Here is a 14,354-nt window from a genome sequence, read left to right as displayed (position 1 = left end):
CTAAGAGAAAGCTGTTATCATCGTATTGAATGCTCTGTAACTAACTCTTTAGCCACATTAATGAGGAAGTGACATCTGAACAGTAATTTTCAGTCTTACAGCTACTCCCTAAAGACTTCAGGAAGGTGCTGATAGAACAAGGATCAACACCAACAATTTAATCTACACGTGGAGGGTAGAGATGAAAGAAGGAAGATAGTATATAATAGAAAGAAGACCTTAAGAGAAAGGGATCAGAGAATTAAGAGAAAAATACTGTAGCAACAAGAACTGTACTTGTAACCAAATTCAAGAAATATATACAAGAACTGATCTCCTCGGATTGTGCCAATGATGATTTTCTTTAGATAAAACCAGTCTATCTTTACTTTATTGTGATCTGGATTTATTATAAGTGTTACCCAATTCATTAGAGCTTAGTTTTCTAACTCACTCTCTACAAATTCATTGTATTGGGCTCTTTGGACTTAGATCCTTTTATCTTTTGGGCTTAGGAACCAAAACCTACCTTTACAAATATTATTAGGTATAAAATGTAAATTGTCCATTTTCTTTTAAAATTATTGTGATTTTTTTTTTTTACGATTAATTTATTCTAGATTCTTTGGTTTTTGTATTTAATAACTCACTTGAATGAATATTTATGATATGGTCCCACATTTGATTCTAAAATTAAGAAATAAAACTCTTTAAAAATAAATAATTTATGACACATACCGTAAAATTGGAACTTTAATTTAGAATTTTAATTTAAATTTCTCTCATTTTTATCTATTATTATATATATAAATATATAGATTACTCAAGGAAGGAATAAATTCATTATGATTGTGTGTTTTAAATATTTATGCATAATAAAGTATAAAAATATTTATTTTCAAAAAAAATAAAAGAGTATAAAAGTATTATTTAATAGATCATTAAGTGCACTTTAACCTGTGCTCTTAGAACATTTATTAATTAATATATTATTATTATTATTATTATTATTATTCTTGAAAAAAAGAGCTTTAAAAGCTCTAATTTACTAACATACCCTTAAAATGGAAACAAAATGAACACATTACCTGTGTATTTTGTTGTAATATTTATCAGCATTTTTCGAAAAAAATTAAGGCAGGATATGATCAACTAGTTGGAAATATAACACATGCACGACGTGCTTGCTTGCATTCCATAACTTCATATCATAACCAAAACCAAGCGCTTCTTTCTCTTGCAGCAAATCATGGCTACCAGCAAATCAGTTTTCTCTTTGCTTCTCACTCTCAATGCTTTCTCTCTTCTTTTTGTTCCACATGATTGCATTGATGCTAACTCCCTTAAGGTTTGCAAGTTTGATGGAATATATAACCTTGGGGACTCTTTCTCTGACACAGGCAACTTTATTATTGAGAACCCAGCTGTGCCTTCTGCTCATTTTCCCTATGGCAAAACCTTCAAGAAAGCAACTGGAAGGTGCTCCAATGGGTTGCTAATGATTGATTATATTGGTAAGAATCATATTAAACTTGTTGATGTTTTTGTTTTTTGTTTTTTATTTTTTAGTTGATGTTGGTTTATAAAAAAGTTAGAAAGAAACTGCTTTTTTGCTTGAGATTTTTGTAATGCTGTTCTTTTTGAAGGAATAAAGAGGCAACAACGTGACCAACTGGCAACTGACAACACTGTTTGCAAAAATTTTCAGGCTCCACTGATTTTAGATAGCTTTAAAAAAAAAAAAAGAAAACTTTACAGTTTCAGTTTGTTTGTGTGGGTCAGGGGGTAATTGGATGCTGTTTAACTTTTATAATTATGTTGTGCACTACTAGCTAGTAATAACAATAATGATAATGATGGTGTCGGTGGTAATTAATCAATGGTTATGGTTGTAACATAATTACAAGATAATATATTCTTCATACTTCCTCGTTTTTTTGGATTCCTTTCATTTTTATTTTTTATTTATTTTTAAAGCTAATTCGATAGTTGGGCTTAAGAGATTTGAACCGTTGATGTTTTTGTTAGAAACATCAGGAGGTGTTAACCAGTTGAATTATAAGACTTTTAACTTTTGGAATCCTTTGTCTTAATTAAGTTCTTTAGGTTTTGATTTCTCCCCTTTCAATTATTTATGTATCTTTCCTGCAACGCTACATCAAGAAACCAAAGTTGATTACTATAAAGTTCATATTACAAAAAAGTTACGGAATCTGGAAAAGTCACTTGGTTCTGTTTTTAGGCTAAGCATGATTTGTTTTGTTTGAATTTTACTTAGCCGAGGGAGCTATACAAAATTTATTGCTTTGTTTATTTATTATTCTGTGTCATACTAAATTTTTTTTTGGGTTCTATAATTTCACAGCTGAATCAGCCGGAATTCCATTTCTTTCTCCCTACTTGAACAAGGATGCATTATTTGTTCGTGGTCATGGGGTGAATTTTGCAGTGGCTGGTGCCACTGCCTTGCCTTTAAATGTCCCTAGAGAAAAGAATAATTCATCACCATTTGCTGACAGTTCTCTCAGTGTGCAATTGGATTGGATGTCCACCTTTTTCAGTAATATCTGTTTTGATCATGATGGTTAGCCTCTCATTTAAGTATGTAATACTAAGTTAAATGTAGTATATGATATTAGATTGGTCCCTAAAATTTGTCACGTTCTAGTTTTTGAAATTTGAAAAATTCTTCTTTTTAGTCTTCCAAGATTCAACCTGACTCAGATTTTGCCATAGAAGGCTATCGCAAACTGACTCAATTATTTGAGGACTAAACCTATATTTTTTTGCATATATAATTGTTTTGTTTTGTTTTTTGGTAGATTGTGTTGAGAAGCTTAAAACAGGCCTATTCATGGTGGGAGAAATCGGAGGGAATGATTATAACTATCCATTGATTCAAGGCAAAACCTTCGAGGAGGTCAGAAGTTTGGTTCCAAAAGTTGTCAAAGCAATTAAGGATGCTGTCACAGTATGTTTTCTTAGTAAACAAAACAAATTCTTTTAAATATTCCTTGACATGATTATTGAGTCCTTATTCTATGAAATTGTTTGTAGAGGGTCATTGGTTATGGTGCTGTAAGAGTGGTTGTCCCTGGAAACTTCCCAATTGGCTGTTTACCAATTTATCTTACAATATTGCACACCAACAATTCAGCTCATTATGATGAATTTCACTGCCTAAAGGGATTGAATACTTTGTCAACATATCACAATGATCAACTCAAACTAGCCATTGGAGATTTGATAAAAGAAAATCCTAATGCTGTTATAGTATATGGTGATTATTACAATGCTTTCCAATCGGTTTACCATAATGCTGCACATCTTGGTGAGTCTCTGTCTAATTCTAAAAAATTGCTAGAACAATATATAACTGTATATGACAGAGATTCAGTAATGTAATTTTGATTGTTTCACAATGGACAGGATTTGATGCTGCTTCTGTTCAAAAATCTTGCTGTGGTGTTGGAGGTGCTTATGACTTTACCTTGGAAAATATGTGTGGAGGTCCTGATGTAACAGTTTGTCCCAATCCAGATGAACGTATCAGTTGGGATGGAATTCATATGACACAAAAGGCATACCAGAAAATGGCATACTGGATCATCAATGACATCTTATCTAAGCTTAATTGTAAAGATTAAGTTGTTTTAGTGTATCTGTTTGGCATTTGATTATAAACTAATTTTTTGCTTATTTTATGTATTATTTGGGGGTTATACACAACTTTTTGTCTCAGCTTTATTTCAAATAATTTAAGTTTCAGTTTTTTGGAAATAAACTAGCTTTTAACTTTTTGTTTCACGTATGCATATAAGCTACCAAAACCAAAGCGATTTTATGAGGTGAAGTTCATATATTTATTAACAAAGTAAATTAATATTTAATTACTTTAAGAATAGGCCATCCTTGTTGTATTTACAATTGATATATTTGTGCTCTTAAGTTCACTGGTTCTTTGGGTCAGAGACTCAGAGTCATGATTTACTAAATAAATTGGAATGAAATTGACAGTGGTGTTGATTAAAGAGTAACTCTTAACCCCTTAAATTTCGGTGACAGTCAAGGCCTAAGAGCAGAATTCTACAGCTGAACATCTGTTCTTTTTGCCTGTCTGGTTCAGGTATCTGAAGTACTCGACAAAAAAGTATCAGAAAAGAAACACAATGTGTGTGATTGGCTCTGTGTGATTGCACTTCTTGTATATATATATATATATATACATCTAGGTTGTAATACGAGTAATCCAACTTTAATGGCTGTATAATGAAAAATGATTAAAACATTAAAGTGTGCTCGAGTGATCTTAAGGTGTGCTCGAATAAAGTCACTATGCAATCACAATGTCAATTGAGAAACAAAATTCCTAGAACGACAAACAAATGGCCTAAAACGGTACTTCATGTGAGCCCACTTGAAAGAGGCTCAAGTGGAGTACGTGTGGATACATAGACGTGTATATGTGAGCTTGAGTGAGGGTTTATTCAATGTTCGCTTAAGTGAGTCAGTTACTTAATATGCAAATTCTAGAAAAAAAATAAATAAATAAAATGAGACTTTTTTTAGTCTCTAATGGCTAGGGCTGTAAACAAGTTGAGTTTTTTTGAATATTGAATGTTTAAGTCCAAACAAAGACTATATACAATAGTCAAACTCGAGCTCATCTAATAATCCAAAGGCTTGAGCTCAGCTTGACTCAACTCGATTCGTTAATCAAGCTTGTGAACTCAAGATCCAATACAAATGTATTATCAAACTCATATTAAGCATATTATTAAGCCCATTTTGGTTGTATGAGTGGTTTCATCTCTCAATTAATTAAAGGTTTATATGAGTTTATTTTCTAAGCCCATATCAAGCTTATTACTAAGCCCATAAAAGAGCCAAGGTTTGGAATTAATTTTTTTTTTTTAATTGAGCCCATTGTCATGAGCCTATTCATGGACAAAATTTTCCCCTTTTTGCTTGGGCTTGACTCGTTGACTAAACAAGCTTAAACTAATTAAGGCTCAAACATAACTTGTTTATCAATAAACTAATATGAACAAGTTTTATATCAAGCCAAAATCAAGTTGTTTATAAATTATTTGGTTCCTTTATAACCCTATTAATGACTGGTAACAACTAAGACATATTTTAGAAGGATTGTATCAATTGAAGTAACTTTCAAAGACAACTCTTCACTATGTATAATTAGTCATCCATATTCCTTTTTAAATTGTTTTTTTTTTTTTTTAAATGCTTTTGGAAAGTTTTTATAGATTTTACACATTATTAGAGAGAAATTTATAGGATTTTCCAAGACTACTAGCGGTAGAATTCAAGTTTGGTTGTATCCTAGATGTGATTTGTCTTATAACTTGTTAGCAAATTCAATTGAATGGGAAAAATATCATCTTAACTCTTAGGGTATGTTTGGTTGGGTGGATTTTAGGGAGGATGGAAAAAAAGAGTGGAAAATAGGAGAGAAAATGAGTGGGAAGTGAGAAGGGTGTTTGGTTGAGAGGGGAAGTGGGAGAGAAAAGTGGTGGGCTCAGCTGTTTTCTCTCCAGTCCCACCAAAATTTAATCTCTCCAAAATGGGGAGAAAATGGGAGAGAAAAAGAGGAAGATGTGTGTTGGACATTTTTTTTTTGCCTGGATAAAATTTCTTCTTGTTTGCACAGCACGTTCACATTGGTTTGGTTTTTAATTTTTAATTTTTTTTATGTGGATAAAAATTTGCACAATACACTTTGGTTCTTTTTGTTTGTTTTTATCTGTTTTTTATTTTATTTTTATCCTTTTAGCATTTGCTTATTTTATAAAAAAAAATTTAATAAAAGTGTCCATACAATTTTTTTTTAAATAATAAATGTGTTACTTTTTGTTTATATATTTAGTAAGGACTTAATGGAAAATTTATATCAACTTTTTTTTCATCCTCTCATTTTTTATCTCAATCAAACAAAAAAGTTTTCCATCCTTACACTTTTCCACCTCTTCAACCAAACACAAATGAGGGAAAACTAAATTTTTTCTATCCTCCCACTTTTCCATCTTCCCACAATTTTTATCCTTCTACTTTTCCATCTTTCCAACCAAATGGACCCTTAGAAAAATTAGAGTTTTTAAAGCTCTTATTATTATTAAGAACTTTAAAAACTCTAATCTACAATAAAATGGAATGAGAAAATAAATTCTAGTTAGATATCTCAAGGAAACACGTTACAATAATATTTTACATTTTACAACAACAATAGTTTTGGTCGTAATTATGACTATTGAATAGAGTAATTTTAGGTACATAACAAAACGTTACAACAATTTCACAATAAATTAGTTGTTTAACCATCAAACCCATGAAGGATGCAGAATTCTGTATCAATTCAAAAGAATTTTATTTTGTTCCTATCTTTGTCAATATATACGGTTGCTCAACAAATTGACAGAGTAACCCAATACTAAGCAAATAAACTCCTAAAGTTTTCCTCAAAAAAAAAAAAAAAAAAATCCAAATTGAAATGGTAATAGTAACTAATGAGTAGTTTATTATCAACAGAAAGAAAAAAAGTAAAAAGCATTAGCTTTTGCCTTTTGATTGTTAGGAGTTTAGGATAGTACGTAGTTTGTGCTCCAAGAAAATCGAGTTTAACTTCTAGAACTAGTGACTACTATTCAAAGAAACCAAAATCCAACATATAGGAGAAAACAAACTTAAAACAGACTGAAAATTTTCCTTATTAGGTAACTCCTCGTTTATATATATAACACATGCACGATGCGCTTACTTGCACTAATTCCATAGTTTCATATCATAATTCATAGATAACCAAGTGCTTCTTTCTTCAGCAAATTATGGCTACCATCAAATCAGTTTTCTCTTTGCTTCTCATCACTGTCATTGCTTTCTCTCTTCATATTGTTCCACTTGATTGCACTGGTCCAGACGTCCTTAAGGTTTGTGAGTTTGATGCAATATATCAACTAGGGGACTCTATCTCTGACACAGGCAACTTGATTCTTCAGAACCCATCTCTGCCATTTTTCCAGTTTCCCTATGGCAAAACCTACTTCAAAAATGCAACTGGAAGGTGCTCCAATGGGTTGCTGATGATTGATTTTATTGGTAAGAATCATATCAAACTTAATATGTTGATGTTTATTTATCTATTTATTATTAAGTTGATGCTGGTTTGTCAAAAAGTAGCAAAGAAAATTACTTAATTTGTTGCTAGAAATTTTTATAAGGCTGGTCTTTTGAAGGATTAAAGAAGTAACAACATGACCAACTGGCAACTGACAACATTGGTTTGTCAAAATCTGACTCCCTATATCACACTTTCTCAAACTCTTGAATATTAGTACTGCATGATAAGAATGTTTGGAAAAGTGACTTGGCTCTGTTTTTAGGCTAAGCATAATATGTTATGTTTGAATTCTACTTGCCAAGGGAACTAAGGAAATTTTATTATTTAACTTATATGACTCCACCACACGTGTTAAGAACTACCTTATGAACCAATATGATAATCAAAATTAACTTATATTAATTTTTTTTTTTTTTTTTTGGTTCTATAATTTCACAGCTCAATCAGCCGGAATTCCACTTCTATCTCCCTACTTGAATAAGGACGCATTATTTGCTGGTGTTCATCTTGGGGCGAACGTTGCAGTGGCCGTCGGTGGGGGGGTGAATTTTGCAGTGGCTGATGCCACTGCCTTGCCTATAAATTTTTTTGGAGCTAATTTTCCATCATTAGTTACTTCAAGTTCTCTTAGTGTGCAACTGGATTGGATGTCCACCTATTTCCATCATACCTATCACAATCATCATGGTTAGCCTCTCATTTGAATTAAGCATGTAATACTGAGTTAAAATGTAGGAGATAATATTAGATTGATCCCTAAAATTTGGGTCCGCTTTTAATTTCTGAAATTTGAAAATTTCATTTTTAGTCTTTCAAACAATTGTAAACACACCAAGCTTGGCAATTTTGCCAATGAAGGCTATGGATCACAACCTAACTCAAATTTAAAAATATATATTTTCTTTTTGTTGATGTTTGATAGATTGTGCTGAGAAGCTTAAATCAGCCCTATTCATTGTGGGTGGAATTGGAGAGAACGATTATAACCTTGCATTGCTGCACAAAACCGTTGAGGAGGCCAGATACTTAGTTCCACAAGTTGTCAAAGCAATTAAGGACGCTGTCACAGTATGTTTTCGTAAACAAAACAAATCCGATTCTAATTTTTGTCTGCAAAATTGCCTAACATGATTATTGAGTCCTTATTCTATTACTTTGTTTGTAGAGGGTAATTGGTTATGGTGCTGTAAGAGTGGTTGTCCCTGGACACTTCCCAATCGGCTGTTCACCAATTTATCTTACAAAATTCCACTCCGAAAATTCAGCTCATTATGATGAATTACACTGCCTAAAGGGGTTGAATAATTTGGCAATATATCACAATGATCAACTTAAACTAGCCATTGAAGATTTGAGAATAAAAAATCCTAATGTTGTCATAGTATATGGTGATTATTACAGTGCTTTCCAATGGGTTTACCGTAATGCTCAACATCTTGGTGAGTCTCTTTCTAATTCTAATAAATTGCTAGAACAATATATAGCTAGATATGACAGAGATTCAGTAATGCAATTTTGATTGTTTCACAATGGACAGGATTTGATGTTGCTTCTGTGCTAAAATCTTGCTGTGGGGCTGGAGGTGCTTATGACTTTTTCTTGGGAAAAATGTGTGGAATTCCTGGTGTACCAGTTTGTGCCAATCCAGATGAACGTATCAGTTGGGATGGAATTCATTTGACTCATAAGGCAAACCAGTATCTGGCAAACTGGATCATCAATGACATCTTCCCTAAGCTTCATTGCAAAGTTTAATTTGTCTTAGCGATTGAGTTTTCTTATGCTGGAATGTAGTAGATTATTAGTTAAACGTCAAAGGGAGTTTATGAGGGGAAGTTTATACATTTGTTAACTAAATAAATTAATATCTAATTACTTTAAGATTAGGCTATCCTTTGTTGTATTTACAATTGATATAATTGTGCTCTTAAGTTCAATGGAAAGCTTCAATTGCATTTACAAATTAAAGTACTGCTATAAAACTGGTTCTTTGGATCATAGTCATATGATTTACTAAATAAATTGGAATGTAACTCTTAACCCCTTAAATATTGGTTACAGTTAAGGGCTCAGAGCAGAGTTCTGCACTGGCAGATAGGCATGGCAAATATAGACTTACAACCCCAGGATTTAGTATGCTTTTGAAGTGTCATTCCCATTGCCATTTATAGATTACATCTGTGGCAATGTGACTGTGCAGATGCGATTATGAACATTAATGGACAACCTATAATTTGCTAGGATCCATACTAAAAGTATTAACAAAATCTTTCACAATTTCCTTTTCACAATTATTAATGTGACTACTAGTCGCAGACCCACAGATGTGTGGGAATAAATAATTATTTTTTATTGTAATATAATGTATAATTTTTTCCCTAAATTTTTTTAAAGATAATTTGTTCTCCCTAAAAATTAAACAATTTCTTTTTGGTCCAATTAGGTCCAATTGGGTTTACTCAGTCAATTTCGGTCCCCCCTTCAGTCTATTTTACACTAATTGGGTCTTAAATTAATTATTTTTGTACGTTTTCCTTTCAAGTTTATCTCAAAATTTATTTTATTTTGGGTAGAAAAGTATGAAATGTTATTATATTTGGGCTAAACTCTTTAGTTTTGAATTAAAAAATACAAAGAAAATACTGAAATAGAAAATTAGAAATTAGAAATATGAGCCCTAAAAATGCAATAAAAATGATAAACATTCAAAAGTCACATTGGTTCTATTTAGTCCATTCTGTCCTCTTCGGTCCAATTTGGTCCCATTTGGTCCTATTTAGTCCATTCTGTCCACTAAAGTTCTATTTGGTCTAGCTCAGTCTATTTGGTCTTATTCTGTCCAACTTAGTCCATTCAGTCCACATTAGCTATATTCGGTCCACATTAGTTCTATTCAGTCCACTTCGGTCTTATTCAGTCCATTCTGTCAAATTTGGTCCAATTCGGTCCATTCTTTCTGCTTTCATTCTATTTAGTCCTATTCCGTCCACATTAGTGCCACACGGTCCATTCTATCCACTTTGATCCACTTTAGTCTTATTTGGGCCATTTGTTCCACCTTAGTCCTATTCGGTCCATTTTGTCCACTTTGGTTTTATTCGGTTCATTTTGTCCATTTGGTTCTATTTAGTCTACATTGCTCCTATTCTGTCTACTTCGGTTCGCCTCGGTCCAGTCTATCCATTTCGTCCCTAATCAGTCTAATTTGGTCCCGTTCAGTCCACTTCTATCCATTCGTTCTTATTCGGTCCTATTCGGTCCACCTTGTTCCTATTTGGTGTATTCGGTCCTATTCTGTCCATTTGGTCCACTTTGTTCCATTTGGTCCATTCAAATCACTTTGGTTCATTTTGGTCCACTTCAATCTATTTTTGTGCACTTACATAATGGGAAAAGACATGTTTGTGTTGACATCACCTAATCTAAATCCAAATTTATTAAAAAAAAATATAAATCTCATCAAATTATAGAAAATAATATGATAAGAAAAAAAAAAATATATATAATAATAATAATAATAATACGCACCAAATTATCCAAGTAATATTATGTAATAAAATAACATTATATTCTTATATACTATATTAATAATGCAATATGATAACATTTGTGAAATCAAAGAGAATAAAAAAAAAAATAACAACTTAAAAACACAAAACTTAATCATATCAGCCCAAAGTAGAGTTTCAAACAATACAAAAATTCATCAATCTAATTAAAGTAGCGATGCAAGAAAAAAAAAATCCACCAAAACTAGAAAATAAAAATGAGAGAAATAACCTTTTGTGTGTAGAAAATGAGAGAGAGAGAGAGAGAGAGAGAGAGAGAGAGAGAGAGAGAGAGAGAAATAACATTTTGTGTGAGAAAAAACTATGAGTAGAATAAATTTATAGTAAGAGGAGGGGAAAAAGAAAAGTAAAAAATAAAGGAAGATAAATGGATAGAGGAAAAGTGAAATTAAGGTAAATAGTGGTAGGGAGATGAAAATGTAAAAGAGAGGGGAAAAGTTAGAAAAAGTATAACAATAAGTTGGGAAATTAATAAGAAAAAAAAGAATTAAAAATATAAGAGAGAATGTTGAAAATGGGTGAATGATGTGGCCGTTGATATGACTCAATAAGGGAAAAACAACAATAAATGCTACGTTTCAACTTTTAGATGTATATAGATAACAGTCCCCCTTGTGAAGTGATGTTCAAATCAAATCACAACTTATCATCTTAGTAAGTTGTTAAGAAATTTTTTATATTTCTAGCATTAGTTAAAAACTATTGTCTTGTATCCATAAACATGGGGTGAAATTCAGAATTTTGTTTTTACTTTTAAAAATATTTAAGAGTTGCTTCACCATCTGTTGGTCATGCCTAAAGGAGGACACACCCTTGTTCATTCTTTTTTTTTTTTGATGAAAAGATAGACAACTTTATTAGGATGAAGATAAATTCAATATATCTTGAGCCAAAGCCGACTCAATGACAAATGGATTCTTCTTTACCCAAGTTACAAAACTACTAATGCCTTTGGCATATTGAGCTAAAATATGCGCGGGTTTATTACCTCCACACCTAACCTGGGACGCAAGCACAGATTTAAAAACTTGCAGTCTATGACAAATCTCAGTGACAACATTAGAGATGGCTATCGATGGATTACACAAACCTTGAATGACATTAGAGAGTATAAGTGAGTCACTCTCAAAGTGTGCATCCTGAATACCAACGTCCTAGGCAAACTCCACAGTTTCCTCCATTGCTTTCACTGCAGCTTCTAAAGGCCCCAAAGGGTAATGAAGCCTCTTGCTTAACGCAGCCACCACCCTGCCTTCATGATCATGAATAACCACGGCCACATTTGTTGCCTGTTGTTGAGTAAAAACCACCCCATTTGTGTTGATTTTATATCATGGAGGTTTCAGGTTGATCCACAGTTCCACTTCTTTCACAGATGATCTTGAAGGTTGAAATTTGCCACCTGAAATTCCTCTATCACTGATCTAGCTTTCTGAATAATCAGACTAGCCGTTTGATCAGCTTTCCTGTGCAAAAATTGATTCCTATTGAACCAAATGCTCCAAGTAATAGTGATGACTAATTCCAGGATTTTGTCACCAACATGCAGCACAAACTTTAAATGCCATAAAAGATCAGCGAACTCATTGAAGTGTACCCCACTTAAGTCAAACGAAATTCTAGAGGTTGTCCATATATCTCGGGTTTTCCCACATTGCCAGAATAGGTGCCCATTGTTCTCTGCTTCCATTCCGCAAGCCTCACACGTTGGATTGTCTAAGACTTTCCGGTGACAAAGGGTGGCTTTGGTTGGAAGTATTTTGCGGCTTGCACGCTATGCAAAGTTTTTAATCTTGTTTAGAACATGTAAGGTTGAATTTTATCAACCATCTTGTTGGCTTTATTCCGTGCCAAATTTGTTTGTATTTTAGCAATTAGTAACCCTGTATTTAGGTGGGAATCATGTAAGGGTAGTGAGTAAGAGAGTGTGAAGAAATGCTCAAGATTGTGCAAAGATGCAGAGACTCACGGCTGGGACTCGCGGCTGACTCGCGATTGGCAAGCCGCCAAAGCTGGCACACGTGTGAAGCATGCAGGGGAGTTGAAGAGTCATGCCAGCTGTTGCACTACAAGGCAAAAGTCCTAGGCTGGCCAGGCCGTTAGCTCGCGACTTGAACTCGCGACTCAGTCTAATCGCGAGGCCAAGTTGCCAGACCACCCTGTTTGGGAAAAATTGACTCTTTGCATTCCCTTTCTCTCCCCACTATATATAGACCCTTATACCCATGAAATATGAGAGCTTCCAGAGAGAATTTTGATAGAGAAACCCTAGAGAAAAACAAAATTGATTCATCTACAATCTTCACATAGAGACTCTTCAAATTCCTCTACTCTCTTCCTCTCCATTGTCAAATCCTTGAGAGGTACATTACCAAAACATTTTCTCACCATACCTATATCTGTGAGAAGACCATTTGGTGTTTGGGAAGCAGTTAAGAAGGGACCAATTTCATATTGATTGATGCTATGGTCAAGTAGCGGAATCTGGGAAGCTAAAGAAGAAATAGGTTCGGCGTAATCTCGTTGGAGTAGGAGCTTGGAGGGCTTAGGTACATTCTGTAGATTAGGCTTGGAGGGTCTTCTACTGTTCATGTATTCCAACTACATTCTTTAGTAGATTATTTACTACTTGGAGGGCAGTGGAGAAATTTTACGCCAAGGGCTTCGGTTTCCTCTTCGATAACACATCGTGTAATGTCCTTGTGTTTGCATCTCTCTTCCCTTAATCTTTTCCATTTAAATTCTGCTGTGGATGTGATTTTATTTGGTTTAGATCATTTATCAATTCTGTATTAAGCTTATGTTCATATTCCGAACATTAATTGTTTGACATTAAGCTTGAATTGGTAATTTGTAAATTGGGGGTCTAAACATTCATAGTGTTTTATACACTAATTGAACTTTCAGAACATTAAGGCCCCACAAATATTTCCAGAACGCTCCACTATTTTGCCCATTTGAAGGTCCAAATTTGAAATGGTAATAGTAATTTTGTTGTTCTATACCATGAACAAGGTTGTGTCATCAAAAAGGTTAATTTCACTGGTTCATGAACAATTTTTTTTCCCTTTTTTGCTTGGGCTCACTCATTGATTAAACAAGCTTAAACTAATTAAGGCTCAAACTTAGCTTGTTTATCAATAAACAAATATGAACAAGTTTTTTTTATCAAGCTAGACCTAAGTTGTTTATAAATGATTTGGTTCATTTATAACCCTATTAACAACTAGTAAGAACCAAGACATATTTTAGAAGGCTTGTATCAACTAAAGTAGCTTTTCAAGTGTGTCTTTTCAAAGACAACTCTTCATTATGTATAAATAGCCATTCATATTCCTTTTTAAATTGTTTTTAATGCTTTTGGAAAACTTTTATAGATTTTGCACACTACTAGAGAGAAATTTACAGGATTTTCCAAGATTGCTAGCTGTAGAATTCAGGTTTTGTTGTGTCCTACATATGATTTGTCTTAAAACTCATGAGCAAATTCAATTGAATGGGAAAATGTCATCTTAACTCTTAAGAAAAATAAGAGCTTTTAAAGCTCTTATTATTATTATTATTATTATTATTATTATTATTGTTATTGTTATTGTTATTATTATTATTATTATTATTATTATTATTATTATTATTATTATTAAGAGCTTTAAAAGCTCTAATATACAATAAAA

General features: G+C 32.9%; 2 protein-coding genes across 3 annotated transcripts; both read left to right on the top strand.

The window, feature by feature from the left end:
• The first annotated feature begins 1,121 nt into the window (after positions 1–1,121).
• On the top strand, positions 1,122–3,716 carry LOC115979937 (acetylajmalan esterase-like). Of its 2 annotated transcripts, XM_031102055.1 has the most exons (5): positions 1,122–1,493; positions 2,345–2,563; positions 2,802–2,950; positions 3,037–3,310; positions 3,409–3,716. In XM_031102055.1, exons 1-5 carry the CDS (start codon positions 1,229–1,231, stop codon positions 3,624–3,626), a joined length of 1,125 nt encoding a protein of 374 aa, XP_030957915.1. In that variant the 5' UTR covers positions 1,122–1,228; the 3' UTR covers positions 3,627–3,716. The 2 variants fall into 2 exon arrangements, with proteins under 2 accessions (XP_030957915.1, XP_030957916.1); XM_031102056.1 differs by lacking the exon at positions 2,345–2,563.
• A 3,102-nt stretch (positions 3,717–6,818) lies between these two features.
• LOC115980517 (acetylajmalan esterase-like) lies at positions 6,819–8,866 on the top strand. The gene is made up of 5 exons (XM_031102751.1): positions 6,819–7,089; positions 7,550–7,798; positions 8,058–8,179; positions 8,277–8,550; positions 8,649–8,866. The coding sequence occupies exons 1-5, from the start codon at positions 6,819–6,821 to the stop codon at positions 8,864–8,866; spliced, it is 1,134 nt and encodes a 377-aa protein (XP_030958611.1).
• Positions 8,867–14,354: the final 5,488 nt, after the last annotated feature.

This window comes from Quercus lobata, chromosome 3 (genome assembly GCF_001633185.2).
Source record: "Quercus lobata isolate SW786 chromosome 3, ValleyOak3.0 Primary Assembly, whole genome shotgun sequence".
In the NCBI taxonomy this organism is placed as follows: domain Eukaryota; kingdom Viridiplantae; phylum Streptophyta; class Magnoliopsida; order Fagales; family Fagaceae; genus Quercus; species Quercus lobata.
Note: the sequence above shows the minus strand (reverse complement) of the source record. Positions and strands in the feature narration are given on the sequence as shown.